Source organism: Poromitra crassiceps (genome assembly GCF_964638095.1).
Source record: "Poromitra crassiceps genome assembly, chromosome: 11".
NCBI lineage: Eukaryota > Metazoa > Chordata > Actinopteri > Beryciformes > Melamphaidae > Poromitra > Poromitra crassiceps.
The window spans coordinates 46716279-46735347 of record NC_139643.1 but is presented as its reverse complement, the minus strand read 5'-3'; the positions used below and the strand labels follow the sequence as shown (position 1 = coordinate 46735347).

At 45.6% G+C, this 19069-nt stretch overlaps 1 protein-coding gene across 1 annotated transcript; it reads left to right on the top strand.

The window, feature by feature from the left end:
* Positions 1-5386: 5386 nt before the first annotated feature.
* On the top strand, positions 5387-17924 carry LOC310785068 (uncharacterized protein; the record flags this gene model as incomplete). The annotated part of the gene is made up of 9 exons (XM_083646058.1): positions 5387-5519; positions 6958-7837; positions 8008-8131; positions 9301-9505; positions 9615-10678; positions 13564-13831; positions 14415-15288; positions 15459-15582; positions 17715-17924. 9 exons carry the CDS (start codon positions 5387-5389, stop codon positions 17922-17924), a joined length of 3882 nt encoding a protein of 1293 aa, XP_083502184.1.
* Positions 17925-19069: the final 1145 nt, after the last annotated feature.

The following is a 19069-nucleotide window of genomic DNA, read 5'->3' as shown; positions in this document are numbered from 1 at the left end:
GTACTGCCTCTGGAACTCTCTCCACAGAGACTGCACCCATCTGCCCACATTCGAGTCATTAATCAAATCTCACCTGTTCAGAAGTGCTTTTAACCCGTGATAACTGTGTATTGTCGTCTGTATTATGTTTTAACATGTTTCCTCATTCTTTGATCATTTGTATTGTGTATTTTTTTTTATGTGTTGTTTCCCTGATCTTTTTAACCCTATGTAAAGCGGCTTTGAGTAGCACGAAAAGAGCTCTATAAATTAAATGTATTATTATTATTGTTGTTGTTGTTGTTGTTTTGGATGTTCACTCCTGAAAAATGTGTACGTTGTTTGTTTATTTTTCCTCATCACTCTCCAACTTGTGTGTTTTTCAGGAGATGACACCTTCAGGAAGCTTGTTGCAGACTTCCTTGGTCCTCAAACAGGGGGAGGATTGGAGCTCGATAAGGCACCCTGCAAAAACAGACTTTTGATTCAAGTAGGACTTATGAAAGAGGACAAAAATAGTTCTTGGAAAAGTGTCATTGAATGGCTTCAGAAGATCTTCCCAGAGCATCAGTCGGCTGACTTTCGCTGTTTGATCGAAACGGGGATCGCCACGACATTGAGTCTGGGAAGCGAGGCGAGGCTGACCTTCCTGGAATCAGACGTGAACTTTAATTTTGTCGGCCCAATATGCGATAGCATTGGAGTCGAGCGAGCACATCTTTTGGAGATGAGCGATTTCTCCGAGCAAGCAAAGTCCATCGAAGTCACAAATGGATTGATCCTCGAGTTGAGTAACTTTGTCGACAGGGAAAACATTGACCCGGGGATTTTAGTTACTTGGCTTAGAAATTTCAATCCTATGTTTTGTAAAGACGGGAATATCCACAAAGCAAGTCGATTCCTTAGGCCTAAGATCAGAAAGCTGAAACTGTATTATCACAATTACACCGAAACAAGAAGTCACAGGAGGCATGCAGTGAGAGAAAATCTGCTTCAAACTCCATTTGAACTGGTGCCGAACAAAGTCGTCGACGTATGTCAAATAGTGAAGAAAGAAAGAAAGAAGCAAAGCTATCGAAAGGTGACAGTAAAGGAGGAATATGAGAGTTATGAAAGTATGCAAGATGACGAGAGCCATGAACCAGATGCAAAAAAGAGGACGATGGACGAGGGAAAGTCCACATCAAGCGATGAAAGTGACGGCGATTCAAATAAATCCAGCGGTAAAGATGAAATCCCACATGACAAAGCAGAAGCCTTAACCTTGCTGGACATCGCTATGCTTTCTGTCCAAAAGCTGACGAGTGTGTATGGTGGGAAATCAGATGCGTCCAAGAAAGTTTCCATGGATCTTCTCAAAAACCAGTATGCTCTCACATGCAAAGAGCATCCGGCCATGATGCAGTTTGAGGAACAAATTGACTCACTTCCTGCGAGCGCGTCACTGGTTTCTCCCATAGCTTTTTTACACTACAATGCCCACTTCCTCGTCGACATGCACGACGCGATCGAGCAGCAGATCATGAGCATTGAAAGCGAGATTGCGCAGGCTACCGGAGAGAAACTGGGCCGCGATAGGATTCCGAAGTTCAAGAGGTTTGTGAATTTCTCCGAAAGCGCCACTTCGCGTTACATCCACATGGTCTGTGACGTCTTAAGCCCCCGTGCGCCTGCTAAGGAAAACTACAGGAAGCATTGGGTTGCTTTCTGTGAAGAGAAGAAAAACCCCTCCAGACTTGCGGTGAATCTGTCGAACCGATTCAACAACTACTTTGAAGCTGCGGCGGGCCTGGTCCACCATCACAAAGAGATCGCCCTCTTCTTCTCCGATCTGCTGTTACTGAACAACGACGACGAACCCAATGTCATTCTGGAGAGTGTCACCGCTGATGCCGGTGACGATGTGATCCAGAACCTCGTATGTGTTCTGGCCATTGTATACTGCAAAATCCTCGGTCCTTACTGGCAGCTTCTGAAAAGCGTCGGGGAATACTCGCTCTTCAGCCGATACATACTCTGTCTCTACCAGAAGCTCCTGGAGTGGTCCAAAGATCCTTCAACGCTCCTGGAGCCCGAGTTGATGGCCAACGTATTCCTGCAGACCCCACTGCAAGAGAAAACCTTTGACAGGGTTTTCCATTATTGTGGTCAATGGCACACAGACCGGGAGCTGATCAGAGCCTGTTTGAAGAAGATGGTAAAGGTGGTTGCTGCTGTCGCTGAGGAAAACCTGAGGGATTTCCTGCCGGGAGGAAAATATGGCCACAGTCCACCACGAGAGGTGTGCTTGCAAATCGCAAACTGCAAATTCTCGGTCTTGATGGGAGAGTATCCGTACGGTCACGCGTACCCATACCATACGGAAAGCCCCGACAAGTCCTCCAAACGCCCCTCAAAAAACGTCTCCTCGGGCAGCCCTCAGGAAGACGATCACCAGTCTGATTCGGCTGAAGACGACACTTTTGAGGAATCTCACCGTTCGCCAGTAAATAAGAATGTCAGGCGACACAACGGAAAGATCGGGGAAAATCCTTGGAGACACGATCCAGATGATGCCGACGATGAACCTGAACCGCCGAGCATGGACAGACAGTACATCCTGCATACAGTGAGCAAAAATGGAGGACCTTGCAAGACGCAGCAGGATGTCGACAAATTGCTTTTGCGATTGGCCGAAAGACCCCGAGCTGTCAAATATGAATCGCTGCGCTGTGAGATCATGTACCAGAAAATGGTTCTTGACAACAATGACCCAATCCTGGACAGAGCGTTAAACTGCACCTCCTACACACAGGCGGCTAGTAAACTGAAAATCGCACTTCCCCGGGTTAAACCTGGGTACCGTTTTGTCATGTCACCTAAACTGACATCGCCTAGTAAGCATGCAACAACAGAGGCTCAAACTGGTCCGAGTGGAAGCAGTAGCAGCTCGTGAGAGAGCTTTGATTTGGGCTATAAAACTTTAATTTGAGGTGTAGATACGTGATAAATGAGTTGCATGTCACTATGCAGAAATCACGTCAATCTGGGACTCGGCAGTATGATTCTGTGTTCACAAGCTAAGAAAGCTTGCAGGTGTGAAAATGAAAACCCCAGATAACAAAGGAGAAGCCTTACGCCTGCTGGACATTGTTATGATTTCTGTCCAAGAGCTGACAAGTGTGTATGATTTGAAATCAGGTGCGTCCAATCAAGTTTCCATGGATCTTCTGAAAAATCAGTATGCTCTTAACATGCAAAGAGCATCCAACCATGATATCATTTGAGGTGGAAAATTAATTTGTTACTGTGCAAAACACTTCACTGGTTTCTCCTATAGCTTTTTTTTTGTACACTACAATGTCCATTTAATTGTGGACATACATGATGCAATTGAGAAGAAGATTATGAACTTTGAAAGAGCTCACATGGACCACTGGAGTGATAGGAATTCCAAATTGAGGAGGTTTGGGAATGTCTCATTAAGTGCCACTTTGCATTCCATCCATCCATGTCTTAATGCCCTTATTATGGAAAGGTAGAGAAAGCATTGCTTTCTATGAAGAAAATAAAAATACCTCAAGACTTGCAGTTCAACTTTCATTTGAGGTGTAGATACATGATGATATGACTTGCATGTCACTAGACCGATATGTCGATGTGGGACTCGGCAGTATGATTCTGTGTTCACAAGCTAAGAAAGCATGTTGTGACCTCAGGCATGCCTCACATTTAAACTACATGTATCACTCAGTATATCGCAGATGCAGCTAACATGCGCTGTACATTTTGTTGATGCCATAGTAAAATAAAACACATTTGGTTTTGTGCTTATATATTTTTGATATTACATAATGCTCATTGTCACAATTGCCAAATTGTATGACACTGTATTTTCCTATTGGTTTTTATAGAAAGGTGACATTTTTGTTGCTGAAAAGTAGTTGACTGTTAATACTTTTGTTTGTTGTTTTTATAGCACATAAAACTAATTTTCATCATTCAAAGGACAGTCAATAGTGCTGACTTCAAAGGTGTATGTGAACACTGGCAAAATAAAGTTTGTTTTTGCTTTGTATTTTGTTGGTCATTTTAGTTACATCATCTACAGCTACATGATAAACTAGGAAAGCGTAGCCTGGTGCCAAGTCATTTATTTCTAAGTTTGATGATTGTGATGATATGCATTTTTTAATCAACACATCTTTAGTTGTATTTTGATTTTGTTGAATGTCAGTCTTATACAGTCATGTGTGGTTGCATCAACTCTGTCAGTGAGTTCCTGCTTGTGAAAGAGTTGACTGGGGGAGGAGCTCAAGAAAAGAAGGAAACAGCAATGATTGCGAGGGGCTTATTGGGGTCACTGTGTCAAAAGTCAATACACTACTAGGATTTATTCATTTTGAATGTCAACAACAATCCACAGAAGGATCAAGACCGTCCCAGCAGCAAAATAGCTTAATTACACTACCATTAGTATTTGATTTGAAGGCCAGTCAGAGAATGTTATAGGAATATCTTTGAACCCTCTTTCATTTTTTGTTTGTTTTTCCATTCACTGTTAAAACCATGGATGTGTGTGAATTGTTATGGAAATAATACTTGACTAGCCTTATCTCCCCAACTACAGTATAAATAGATAAACAGTGGTTCGGTGCTGTACTAATCATTACTATCAACAGAAACTTGTCAATCAAAGGTCCGTTAGTGGTCCGTAGTCTAATCTGTTCGGTCGGGGCGGGGGCTTGGCAGGGGAACGTTGGGAACCATGTCTGCTTTTGACAGAGATGCTGCTGGTGTGTCGCCCGGACTGGAGGAGACGGATAACGAAATTTTCTCGAAATGCCCGCCCCCTTGTTTTTTCAGTGCTGAGCTGAGAAGAGCCTGGTGACGCGAGGTTAGTGCTGAGCGGTTCTGTGCTAATGCTGCCTTCAAGTGCAAGTGCTAATAATAATTACAATTGGAGCGCCAATGAAGGACCGAACAATGTGCTGCAACCATATTGCTACAACAGGGATACCAGAGAGTTGCAAACATGTGACTGTTTTACATGTAGTTGTTGTCACGCACAACATCCATTTTGGCCAATCATTACAACATGAATTTCAAGCCTGATGCAGTCCCCCCTTCATTCCGCTGCTGCAGCAGAAGCTCTGATTCATAAAATAAAACAGTCACAAAACAACTTTTGTTCAGGGTCTATTGCAAAAAGTGCTGTTTTCCCCGACCAATAGCACTTGAAATACCCCGCTTATGGTATTTACGAGTTTGCAAGTCGAAAGACGGAGCTTACGAGGAGTACTTGAAGGCATCAAAAGAGGCGGGAACACGGCGTGTGGGACCCCAGACCCACATTGTCGGCGTCAACAGGCAGAAGCAAGCCAAATGACAACACCCATCAATTAATTTCCTCCCAGAGTTAGCAACAATGTCCCGGGCTAGCTGGTGGAGCAGCGAGGCGGTGACACACGGGCTGGTGGCTCTCTTCGCTATGGGGTCCTGGATCTCGGTCAACAGTTTGTGGGTTGAGCTCCCGGTGGTTGTCAGTGTCCTGCCCGAAGGTCAGTGCTCCTCAGATGACCTTTGCATGGTCTGTTTACGTTTATCCAGCTCACCGATCGCTGGCTCCTCCAGTGAGAACTTGGCGTTGTTGGTGCTATTAACGTTATCTTTCCGTTGAGATGTACAGGAAAGGATTGCTACTTTTATGCTGTTAGTTCAGCCGCTGCTGCTATAGGTAACAATAATGAATACCCAGCAAACATCGTCTTGACCGCGACATCACCAGACGATAGAATTGTGGTTTGGCATCTACCATCTAAGTCTGACGTTCTCTCCACATTCCTCCAAAGTAACGTTTAGACTGTCACTTCAAAACAAAAAATATTGACCTCATATTGCTTTGAAAACACCACATGTAGGTGTCTTTTGTGTTTTTGTTGAATAAAATGACGTTTGATTGACAATTTACCTGTTGTGTGATCAGATACTCACAGTGTGACATGCACTCCACCTGCAATGACGACTTTTATTGAACGCCCTTTTCTTTTTTTAATATGAAAACACGTTTATGTCATATAAGTGCAAGTGTCTCTTGCTATGGGCTTGTATTTATCACAAACTTCCTGAATCCTGGTATTGTCCCATTTCTCTTGCCGTAACTAAACGCAGTGTTGTGGGTTTTGGATGTGCTATGCTGTCTGCTAAAGTCACGTTGGTTATATTATCGTAAATTATATAAATATACCTGTCTCATCGCTGGTTGAAATCATGAAACAGAATTAGCGAGGCAGCTAGCCTATCAACGCAACTTCCAGTCGGGACCGTCAAAATGCTAAGTGCTCAATGTTAAGTATCTCTATATATGACCAAATCCGTAGCATTTGTAACTAATTCGGTGGCCTAATGGATAAGACACATGACTGCGAAGCGGGCGCTGCAGGATCGAATCCCGCATGAGGTGTGATCTTTTGTCTTTCAAAAATCGTTGAATCTGGACACGTTGTGGGGAAGTAGAGGAATTACGTCGCTAAGATTTCCATTCAGAATATATAATTAGACCCTGACTAGATGTAGTGGTTTGACGTGCAGCAGACGGTCGTTATACGTGAAAATGTTTGCTGGGTAATAATAATAAGTATGATACCAATATCAGAATCAGCTTTATTGGCCAAGTATGTACACTACACATACAAGGAATTGGGCTCCGATGTTGCTTTAATAATAAGTATGGTACCAATGTGTAGTTTTATGGTAGTAATTTGCATAACTAAGCAAATTAATAATTAGTTTAGTTGGGTAAATTAAATCAGAACACATTTTTGACTGTTTCACTGATGAGTGATATAGTTAATTGTTTTCCCATGTTTTAATTCACTGCTATTGCATGTAATCCAGCTATATGACGTATAAGGCCAGGTTGTATGTTTGCAATATCACAGTATTTGCAAATTATTGACATAGCATTAGCTGATGATGACTGCCTTTTCTTGTTTGTAGGGTGGAACCTGCCCGCCTACCTCTCAGTGCTTATAGCCTTCGGGAACCTGGGTCCAATAGCAGTCACCGTTACACACCACTGTGCTCCAGGGAGGTTAAACGAGCGCCTCCTCATCCACTGCATCCAGGCGTTGGCGGTGGTGGCGTCGGCGTTCCTGGCCGTCTTCTGGTCGCACACGGTCACGGTGGGCGGAGAGGAGCGCTCGCTGCCCTTCCTGCTCCTCACCTTTGTGTTGTCTCTGGTCTGCTGCACGTCCAACGTCACCTTCCTGCCGTTCATGTCTCGTTACCCCCCTCAGTATATCCGCAGCTTCTTCATCGGACAGGGCCTCAGCGCCTTGTTCCCCTGCGTCGTGGCCTTGGGCCAAGGCGTGGGGAAGGTGGAGTGTAAAACGGTGAACGGCACGGTGCAACCCGAGTACTTGAAAGAGAGCTTCCCCGCCCAGAACTTCTTCTGGTTCTTGTTCATCATGCTGTTGGTCTCGGCCCTGAGCTTCCTGGCGTTGATGCGGAGGCGGACAGAATCGCAAGCAGACACGCCGCAGCAGCAGCAGCAGGAGCCGGCCGACGCCACGGCAGCAGCGAAGGGGAACGGGGACGAGACGCACGAGATGCACCCGCTGCACAACAGCGGGCCGCCCGCGTCCGAGGAGCAGGTGCAGGTGGAGGAACAGCCGCCTGTCCAGACGTTCTGGACGCCGCGCAACATCTACCTGCTGGCGCTGCTCGCCATCTCCCAAGCCCTCAAAAACGGCGTCCTGCCATCTGTCCAGAGCTTCTCCTGTCTGCCCTACGGCACCATGACCTTTCACCTCTCCGTGGTCCTTGGCAACATAGCGAACCCCGTGGCCTGCTTTGTGGCCGGGTTCCTTCTCCTCAGGTGAGAAAATATGACGAGCGATTGAATGACAAAGGATCTTTTTTGACATCGATTGAGCTTAGTGAACCTAGGAGCACAGTTCTTACTGTACATCTGATAGTTAGGACTGTTTGTTCCTATGAAAACCTTTTGACTAAATTCTTGTGATCATCTCTGCTTTTGTCTTCCAGGTCCTCCGCTGGTCTTGGGTGCATGTCTTTGGGAGCAGGAGTGTTTGCTGTCTATCTCCTGGTGTTAGCAGCACTCAGCCCCTGTCCCCCTCTGTTGGGAAGCCACTCCGGTGAGGCTTTAGTGGTGAGTGAAGACACACATTTCTCATCAGACCATTAACACCTAGACCAGACCAGTGGATCTCAACGTGGAGTCTGGAGACCAGGTGCAGGAGGCCTTGAGGGGGTTCCAAGGCGTCCCCAGCAAATTGATGAATTGTTAGAGGTCAGCAGAATCAGAATCGGATATCATTTATTCACCATTTATGTTATGTAACATATAGGAACTTGCTTTGGCATTAAAGTGCATTAATCTTTTCACATAAAAGGGACAAGTGCAAAACAAGACAGATACAGTGGAACAGCAGCACAAAGAAAGTGCAATTACTAGTGATCAGACAGATATGGGCAGTGCAAGCTTAGATTAGAGTTCAGTCCCGAGGCAGCTCCCCTGAGGGGGGAGGGGGGAGCAGGGGGATACCTGACTGATTTACAAGACGTGCAGCTGAGGGGAAAAAGCTGAGTCTGTGGCGGTTTTTCAGAGTGGGGAAGCATGGTGAAGAGGTCGTGACCCGGGTGGGATGGGTCAGCCATGATCTTTCTGGCCCCCCTCAAGGCCCTGGTGTCGTGTAGGGACTCGAGGGAGGGGAGGGGGCAGCCGATCACCTTCTCCGCATTTCACTTTGAAGAAGTTAACACAATTAGAGAATGTAGAAGAATGGCTGTTTTGATTACCTACAATATATTAATAACAACAATAACTTTATATACTACACATTTTTCAAAACAGTTACTTGTGCTTTCCATAAAATAAAACATAGGAAGAGTAACAGTTCCAATAAAACCCGACAAGGGAAAACAAGCAACAAGTAATGAACAGAAGAGGCAAATAAGACGAAGCAATAAAACCATAAAACTAAAACAATAAGACGGAGATAAAACATCAGTAAAAGGGGTGTGGCTAAGGAATAAATTCAATAAAACTATAAGAAGGCCTTTGTATAAAAGTGAGTCTTAAGATTCGACCTAAAAGACGACACCGATTTATAGTTTTCTGGATAAAATCATACCTAATCATAAAAATATTCTCTGATTTTGGTCCGAGAGACAAAATGGGGTCCATGGCTCTAACGTGGACTAAATATGGCGTCCTTGATATGAGAAAGGTTGAGAATAACTGACAATAGACACTTCAGTTTCACCGGTGTTTCCCCCTGTACCCGCTGACTTGAACCACTTGTTTGTGCTCCGCAGGTGATCTCCTGGATCATCTTCACTGGCCTCTTCTCCTACCTGAAGGTGGCGATCGGGACGCTGCTCCACGAAGCCGGTCACGCCGCCCTGCTGTGGTGCGGCATCTCCATCCAGGCCGGCTCCCTCGTGGGCGCGCTCGCCATGTTCCCCCTGGTCAGCGTCTACCACGTGTTCGCCAGGGCTCAGGAGTGCGTGGACAACTGCAGCTAGCGGGGGGGAGCGAGACACGTCACGTCGGACTGGGTTTGGCTTGTTTTGGACACACAGCTCCCAAGAGATGGCTCTTTTCTCTGGTGAACTGGTGCCGAACAAAGTCGTCGACGTATGTCAAATAGTGAAGAAAGAAAGAAAGAAGCAAAACTATCGAAAGGTGACAGTAAAGGAGGAATATGAGAGTTATGAAAGTATGCAAGATGACGAGAGCCATGAACCAGATGCAAAAAAGAGGACGATGGACGAGGGAAAGTCCACATCAAGCGATGAAAGTGACGGCGATTCAAATAAATCCAGCGGTAAAGATGAAACGCCACATGACAAAGCAGAAGCCTTAACCTTGCTGGACATCGCTATGCTTTCTGTCCAAAAGCTGACGAGTGTGTATGGTGGGAAATCAGATGCGTCCAAGAAAGTTTCGATGGATCTTCTCAAAAACCAGTATGCTCTCACATGCAAAGAGCATCCGGCCATGATGCAGTTTGAGGAACAAATTGACTCACTTCCTGCGAGCGCGTCACTGGTTTCTCCCATAGCTTTTTTACACTACAATGCCCACTTCCTCGTCGACATGCACGACGCGATCGAGCAGCAGATCATGAGCATTGAAAGCGAGATCACGCAGGCTACTGGAGAGAAACTGGGCCGCGATAGGATTCCGAAGTTCAAGAGGTTTGTGAATTTCTCCGAAAGCGCCACTTCGCGTTACATCCACATGGTCTGTGACGTCTTAAGCCCCCGTGCGCCTGCTAAGGAAAACTACAGGAAGCATTGGGTGGCTTTCTGTGAAGAGAAGAAAAACCCCTCCAGACTTGCGGTGAATCTGTCGAACCGATTCAACAACTACTTTGAAGCTGCGGCGGGCCTGGTTCACCATCACAAAGAGATCGCCCTCTTCTTCTCCGATCTGCTGTTACTGAACAACGACGACGAACCCAATGTCATTCTGGAGAGTGTCACCGCTGATGCCGGTGACGATGTGATCCAGAACCTCGTATGTGTTCTGGCCATCGTATACTGCAAAATCCTCGGTCCTTACTGGCAGCTTCTGAAAAGCGTCGGGGAATACTCGCTCTTCAGCCGATACATACTCTGTCTCTACCAGAAGCTCCTGGAGTGGTCCAAAGATCCTTCAACGCTCCTGGAGCCCGAGTTGATGGCCAACGTATTCCTGCAGACCCCACTGCAAGAGAAAACCTTTGACAGTACATCATGCATACAGTGAGCAAAAATGGAGGACCTTGCAAGACGCAGCAGGATGTCGACAAATTGCTTTTGCGATTGGCCGAAAGACCCCGAGCTGTCAAATATGAATCGCTGCGCTGTGAGATCATGTACCAGAAAATGGTTCTTGACAACAATGACCCAATCCTGGACAGAGCGTTAAACTGCACCTCCTACACACAGGCGGCTAGTAAACTGAAAATCGCACTTCCCCGGGTTAAACCTGGGTACCGTTTTGTCATGTCACCTAAACTGACATCGCCTAGTAAGCATGCAACAACAGAGGCTCAAACTGGTCCGAGTGGAAGCAGCAGCAGCTCGTGAGAGAGCTTTGATTTGGGCTATAAAACTTTCATTTGAGGTCTAGATACGTGATAAATAAGTTGCATGTCACTATGCAGAAATCACGTCAATCTGGGACTCGGCAGTATGATTCTGTGTTCACAAGCTAAGAAAGCTTGCAGGTGTGAAAATGAAAACCCCAGATAACAAAGGAGAAGCCTTACGCCTGCTGGACATTGTTATGATTTCTGTCCAAGAGCTGACAAGTGTGTATGATTTGAAATCAGGTGCGTCCAATCAAGTTTCCATGGATCTTCTGAAAAATCAGTATGCTCTTAACATGCAAAGAGCATCCAACCATGATATCATTTGAGGTGGAAAATTAATTTGTTACTGTGCAAAACACTTCACTGGTTTCTCCTATAGCTTTTTTTTGTACACTACAATGTCCATTTAATTGTGGACATACATGATGCAATTGAGAAGAAGATTATGAACTTTGAAAGAGCTCACATGGACCACTGGAGTGATAGGAATTCCAAATTGAGGAGGTTTGGGAATGTCTCATTAAGTGCCACTTTGCATTCCATCCATCCATGTCTTAAGCCCTTATTATGGAAAGGTAGAGAAAGCATTGGATGGCTTTCTATGAAGAAAAGAAAAATACCTCAAGACTTGCAGTTGAACTTTCATTTGAGGTGTAGATACATGATGATATGACTTGCATGTCACTAGACAGATATGTCGATGTGGGACTCGGCAGTATGATTCTGTGTTCACAAGCTAAGAAAGCATGCTGTGACCTCAAGCATGCCTCACATTTAAACTACGGTACATGTATCACTCAGTTTATCGCAGATGCAGCTAACATGCGCTGTACATTTTGTTGATGCCATAGTACAAGAATAAACTCCCACACACTGTCTCCACATGCAATCAAAAGTTTAATAAGAATAACGTTTCGGTCGTGAGACCTTCATCAGATTATCTTGATGCCATAGTAAAATAAAACGCATTTGGTTTTGTGCTTATATATTTTTGATATTACATAATGCTTATTGTCACAATTGCCAAATTGTATGACACTGTATTTTCCTATTGGTTTTTATAGAAAGGTGACATTTTTGTTGCTGAAAAGTAGTTGACTGTTAATACTTTTGTTTGTTGTTTTTATAGCACATGAAACTAATTTTCATCATTCAAAGGACAGTCAATAGTGCTGACTTCAAAGGTGTATGTGAACACTAGCAAAATAAAGTTTGTTTTTGCTTTGTATTTTGTTGGTCATTTTAGTTACATCATCTAAAGCTACATGATAAACTAGGAAAGCGTAGCCTGGTGCCAAGTCATTTATTTCTAAGTTTGATTGTGATGATATGCATTTTTTAATCAACACATCTTTAGTTGTATTTTGATTTTGTTGAATGTCAGTCTTATACAGTCATGTGTGGTTGCATCAACTCTGTCAGTGAGTTCCTGCTTGTGAAAGAGTTGACTGGGGGAGGAGCTCAAGAAAAGAAGGAAACAGCAATGATTGCGAGGGGCTTATTGGGGTCACTGTGTCAAAAGTCAATACACTACTAGGATTTATTCATTTTTAATGTCAACAACAATCCACAGAAGGATCAAGACCGTCCCAGCAGCAAAATAGCTTAATTACACTACTATTAGTATTGTGTTGTATATTGTATTGTATTAGTATAGTGATTTGAAGGCCAGTCAGAGAATGTTATAGGAATCTCTTTGAACCCTCTTTCATTTTTGTTTGTTTTTCCATTTACTGTGTTGAAACCATGGATGTGTGTGAATTGTTATGCAAATAATACTTGACTAGCCTTATCTCCCCAACTACAGTATAAATAGATAAACAGTGGTTCGGTGCTGTACTAATCATTACTATCAACAATGCTATCAACAGAAACTTATCAATCAAAGGTTCGTTAGTGGTCCGTAGTCTAATCTGTTCGGGCGGGGCGGGGGCTTGGCAGGGAAACGTTTGGGAACCCTGTCTGCTTCATGGGTCTGCTTTTGACAGAGATGCTGCTGGTGTGTCGCCCGGACTGGAGGAGACAAGATAACGAACGCACCCATTTTCTCGAAATGCCCGCCCCCTTGTTTTTTCAGTGCTGAGCGGTTCTGTGCTAATGCTGCCTTCAAGTGCAAGTGCTAATAATATTTACAAGTGGAGCGCCAATGAAGGACCGAACAATGTGCTGCTACTACAACCATATTGCTACAACACGGATACCAGAGAGTTGCAAAGATGTGACTCTTTTACATGTAGTTGTTGTCACGCACAACATTTGGCCAATCATTACAACATGAATTTCAAGCCTGATGCAGTCTCCCGTCCATTCCGCTGCTGCAGCAGAAGCTCTGATTCATAAAATAAAACAGTCACAAAACAACTTTTGTTCAGGGTCTATTTACGAGTTGCACGTCGAAAGCCGGAGCTTACGAGGAGTACATGAAGGCATCAAAAGGGGCGGGAACTTTGCGTAAAGCTACACCATTCATTTGTTTTCCTTCTACTGTCTCGCCGAGACCACCCTGCGAGCTCATGATGGATTTGTAGGGCAACATCGCAGGGCGTGTGGGACCCACATTGTCGGCGTCAACAGGCGGAAACAAGCCAAACGACAACACACGTCAATTAATTTCCTCCCAGAGTTAGCAACAATGTCCTGGGCTAGCTGGTGGAGCAGCGAGGCGGTGACACACGGGCTGATGGCTCTCTTCGCTATGGGCTCCTGGATCTCGGTCAACAGTTTGTGGGTTGAGCTCCCGGTGGTTGTCAGTGTCCTGCCCGAAGGTCAGTGCTCCTCAGATGACCTTTGCATGGTCTGTTTACGGAGTTTACGTTTATCCAGCTCAACGATCGCTGGCTCCTCCAGTGGGAACTTGGCGTTGTTGGTGCTATTAACGTTATCTTTCCGTTGAGATGTACAGGAAAGGATTGCTACTTTTATGCTGTTAGTTCAGCCGCTGCTCCTATAGGTAACAATAATGAATAATAATAATAATTATGATACCAATATCAGAATCAGCTTTATTGGCCAAGTATGTACACTACACATACAAAGAATTGGGCTCCGATGTTGCTTTAATAATAAGTATGGTACCAATGTGTAGTTGTATGGTAGTAATTTGCATAACTAAGCAAATTAATAATTAGTTGGTTAAATTAAATCAGAACACATTTTTGACTGTTTCACTGATGCTTGGCTGGTGATGATTGATAGAGTTAATTGTTTTCCCATGTTTTAATTCACTGCTATTGCATGTAATCCAGCTATATGACGTATAAGGCCAAGTTGTATGTTTGCAATATCACAGTATTTGCAAATTATTGACATGGCATTTAGCTGATGATGACTGCCTTTTCTTATTTGTAGGGTGGAACCTGCCCGCCTACCTCTCAGTGCTTATAGCCTTCGGGAACCTGGGTCCAATAGCAGTCACCGTTACACACCACTGTGCTCCGGGGAGGTTAAATGAGCGCCTCCTCATCCACTGCATCCAGGCGCTGGCGGTGGTGGCGTCGGCGTTCCTGGCCGTCTTCTGGTCGCACACGGTCACGGTGGGCGGAGAGGAGCGCTCGCTGCCCTTCCTGCTCCTCACCTTTGTGTTGTCTCTGGTCTGCTGCACGTCCAACGTCACCTTCCTGCCGTTCATGTTCCGTTACCCCCCCCAGTATATCCGCACCTTCTTCATCGGACAGGGCCTCAGCGCCTTGTTCCCCTGCGTCGTGGCCTTGGGCCAAGGCGTGGGGAAGGTGGAGTGTAAAACGGTGAACGGCACGGTGCAACCCGAGTACTTGAAAGAGAGCTTCCCCGCCCAGAACTTCTTCTGGTTCTTGTTCATCATGCTGTCGGTCTCGGCCCTGAGCTTCCTGGCGTTGACGCGGAGGCGGACAGAATCGCAAGCAGACGCGCCGCCGCCGCAGCAGCAGCAGGAGCCGGCCGACGCCACGGCAGCAGCGAAGGGGAACGGGGACGAAACTCACCCGCTGCACAACGGAGGGCCGCCCGCGTCCGAGGAGCAGGTGCAGGTGGAGGAACAGCCGCCTGTCCAGACGTTCTGGACGCCGCGCAACATCTACCTGCTGGCGCTGCTCGCCATCTCCAACGCCCTCACCAACGGCGTCCTGCCATCTGTCCAGAGCTTCTCCTGTCTGCCCTACGGCACCATGACCTTTCACCTCTCCGTGGTCCTTGGCAACATAGCGAACCCCGTGGCCTGCTTTGTGGCCATGTTCCTTCTCCTCAGGTGAGAAGATATGATGAGCGATTGAATGACAAAGGATCTTTTTTGACATCGATTGACCTTAGTGAACCTAGGAGCACAGTTCTTACTGTACATCTGATAGTTAGGACTGTTTGTTCCTATGAAAACCTTTTGACTAAATTCTTGTGATCATCTCTGCTTTTGTCTTCCAGGTCCTCCGCTGGTCTTGGGTGCATGTCTTTGGGAGCAGGAGTGTTTGCTGTCTATCTCCTGGTGTTAGCAGCACTCAGCCCCTGTCCCCCTCTGTTGGGAAGCCACTCTGGTGTGGCTTTAGTGGTGAGTGAAGACACACATTTCTCATCAGACCATTAACACCTAGACCAGACCAGTGGATCTCAACGTGGAGTCTGGAGACCAGGTGCAGGAGGCCTTGAGGGGGTTCCAAGGCGTCCCCAGCAAATTGATGAATTGTTAGAGGTCAGCAGAATCAGAATCGGATATCATTTATTCACCATTTATGTTATGTAACATATAGGAACTTGCTTTGGCATTAAAGTGCATTCATCTTTTCACATAAAAGGGACAAGTGCAAAACAAGACAAATACAGTGGAACAGCAGCAGCACAAAGAAAGTGCAATTACTGGTGATCAGACTGATATGGGCAGTGCAAGCTTAGATTAGAGTTCAGTCCCGAGGCAGCTCCCCTGAGGGGGGAGGGGGAGCAGGGGGATACCTGACTGATTTACAAGACGTGCAGCTGAGGGGAGAAAGCTGAGTCTGTGGCGGTTTTTCAGAGTCACTGGCAGGCGTAGCAGCCGCCTACCGTGGGGAAGCATGGTGAAGAGGTCGTGACCCGGGTGGGATGGGTCAGCCATGATCTTTCTGGCCCTCCTCAAGGCCCTGGTGTCGTGTAGGGACTCGAGGGAGGGGAGGGGGCAGCCGATCACCTTCTCCGCATTTCACTTTGAAGAAGTTAACACAGTTAGAGAATGTAGAAGAATGGCTGTTTTGATTACCTACAATATATTAATAACAACAATAACTTTATATACTACACATTTTTCAAAACAGTTACTTGTGCTTTCCATAAAATAAAAGATAGGAAGAGTAACAGTTCCAATAAAACCCGACAAGGGAAAACAAGCAACAAGTAAGGAACAGAACAGGCAAATAAGACGAAGCAATAAAACCATAAAACTGTAAAACAACAAGACAGCGATAAAACATCAGTAAAAGGGGTGTGGCTAAGGAATAAATTCAATAAAACTATAAGAAGGCCTTTGTATAAAAGTGAGTCTTAACACATTCACTGCCAGCCGTTTTTTTTTACTGTAGGTAGGTTCTGCCAGAGGGTTTTTTTGAGGATTCTGGCTCATCTTTCAAGACCCGAGGATTCTTTTCTGCTAAGATTTTGTGAACACACAATATCTCAAAAGAACTAATAGAATGTGTGCTTTCTCTGTCTAAAAGAGTTAGTTTGTAGAGTTAGTAGTAGCAGTTGAATACAGCATGGTTTCAGCGTCTGAAAAAATATTCAGAGATAAACGGCTTTTTGTGAAATTCGATAGAACAGTCACTTTAACCATTCATTTTTGGCATCAGTAAGACGTCAGACATCTAAACAATAGTTTTGAACAGTAATTTCCTCCATAACAGCAGGAAACCCCCCTCTGCTTCCAACTCCTCCCTCCGTGGGCGTTCTTCTTGGCTGCAGCGGCCGTGTCACAAGCTCGTTGCTGCTGCTGCTGCTGCTGCTGCTGCTGCTGCTGCTGCTGCTGCTGCTGCTGTGCCTGTCTGCGCGGCCGCTCTTTGAGGAAGTCTGGATGGACTCGCTTGTTTCTTGGAGTTTTGGTTGAGAGCTTTGATGAAGCTTTTGCGATTCTGGTCATATTTATGCTGCGTGTTTCAAAGTGTGTTCCACCCGTAATCTATTATGCAAATTTGCAATCCCGCACCGCCAGCAATCAGCGCGAAAACGAAAGCGTTTTCGCCAATCCATTTTCATGAAAATGCTTGCCTTCCTCTAGTCAGGAGAGCACTGTCGCCACTTAGTGGGTCGGTGGAATGGGTTGTAAACGTTCGGTGGTTCCAATAATTATATAAGAGATGTAAAAGGGTTAGATGCACATCCCACGGTCAAAAAAAAAAAAAAAAATTTTGACGGAGTAATACGTCATTGGCAGTGAACCGTTGGATTTTTTTTGACGGAGTAATACGTCGTTGGCAGTGAACGTGTTAAGATTTGACCTAAACCGATTTATAGTTTTCTGGACAAAATCATACCTAACCATAAAAATATTCTCCGATTTTGGTCCGAGAGACAAAATGGGGTCCATGGCTCTAACGTGGACTAAATATGGCGTCCTCGATATGAGAAAGGTTGAGAATAACTGACAATAGACACTTCAGTTTCACCGGTGTTTCCCCCTGTACCCGCTGACTTGAACCACTTGTTTGTGCTCCGCAGGTGATCTCCTGGATCATCTTCACTGGCCTCTTCTCCTACCTGAAGGTGGCGATCGGGACGCTGCTCCACGAAGCCGGTCACGCCGCCCTGCTGTGGTGCGGCATCTCCATCCAGGCCGGCTCCCTCGTGGGCGCACTCGCCATGTTCCCCCTGGTCAGCGTCTACCACGTGTTCGCCAGGGCTCAGGAGTGCGTGGACAACTGCAGCTAGCGGGGGGGGGGGGGGGGGGGGGGGGGGGGGCGAGACACGTCGCGTCGGACTCTGGGTTTGGCTTGTTTTGGACACACAGCTCCCAAGAGATGGCTCTTTTCTCCGCGCGTTTTGGGGTCTTTGAGTTGAGCACACGTCTGCCTAATCGTTCTTGGGGATCAGGGCCACGGGTGAGGCATCCTCTCCCATGTCAAAGAGTCTACGGCCCTGGAGCTTGTTTGTGTAACTAAGAGCATTCCCAGATAATGGCTGCATTGAGCTGGTGGCCAAGGGGATGTAAAATGCCTAATACCACATGTGCTTTGTGCGGTGGTTTTATAATGAATCTCTATGTTGTTGAAGTTGTTTACAATAACAGAGCTGCTGTTGTTTCTTTTGCCCATTACTTCATATCACATGAAAAGTATGATTTACTCAGGGAGAGAATCAGTAACTCATTCATCCACACTGGTTGCTCCTCCTGGGCCTCACGCAGAAAAACAACATTCACATTGAGAAAGTACAGTGGCTCTGTGTCCCATCCCACTGCCATTCAGTTGAGCCTTTTCAAAGGCTGGCGGCTACCTCTTCCACTTGACTTCATTCCACATGAAGATGAAAGAGAGAGTGCAGATTTAGCAAACAGCTGACTCACATTTTGACATTGTCAGAATAAGATGGACAACAACCCAGTTCTGCTGTGGAAGTCAGTGCACAGTATTTGAAAAATACCAATGCAATGACTTGAAACATGTAATTCATAGATGTAGATGTACTTATTATTACATACAGTGACATTCGTTGATTTCATGCCAAAATTATTTGTGTATGCCTGAGAAATGTTAACTTTAAAGTTATAATCCCAAAGATTTTCATCTATTTATAAAAGGGAGCAAGTGGGCGTTGTTCTCGGTTTCAATTTTTGTCCCGGAAGTGATGTCATAGGCACAATTTTTGTGACATCATCAGTGATGTCATAAATGATCTTATTGTGACACCACTGATGTCATAGGCATTGTGACATCATCAGTGATGCTAAGTTATGACATCATCAGTGATGTCATAAGAGCAGTGAGCCTGCACTGCAGTTGAGCTGCACGTTACTGTAGGTTCCCAACAACTCTTGTGGGAAGTAGGATAACAAGCTACTTTTTCCCCCGTCTCTG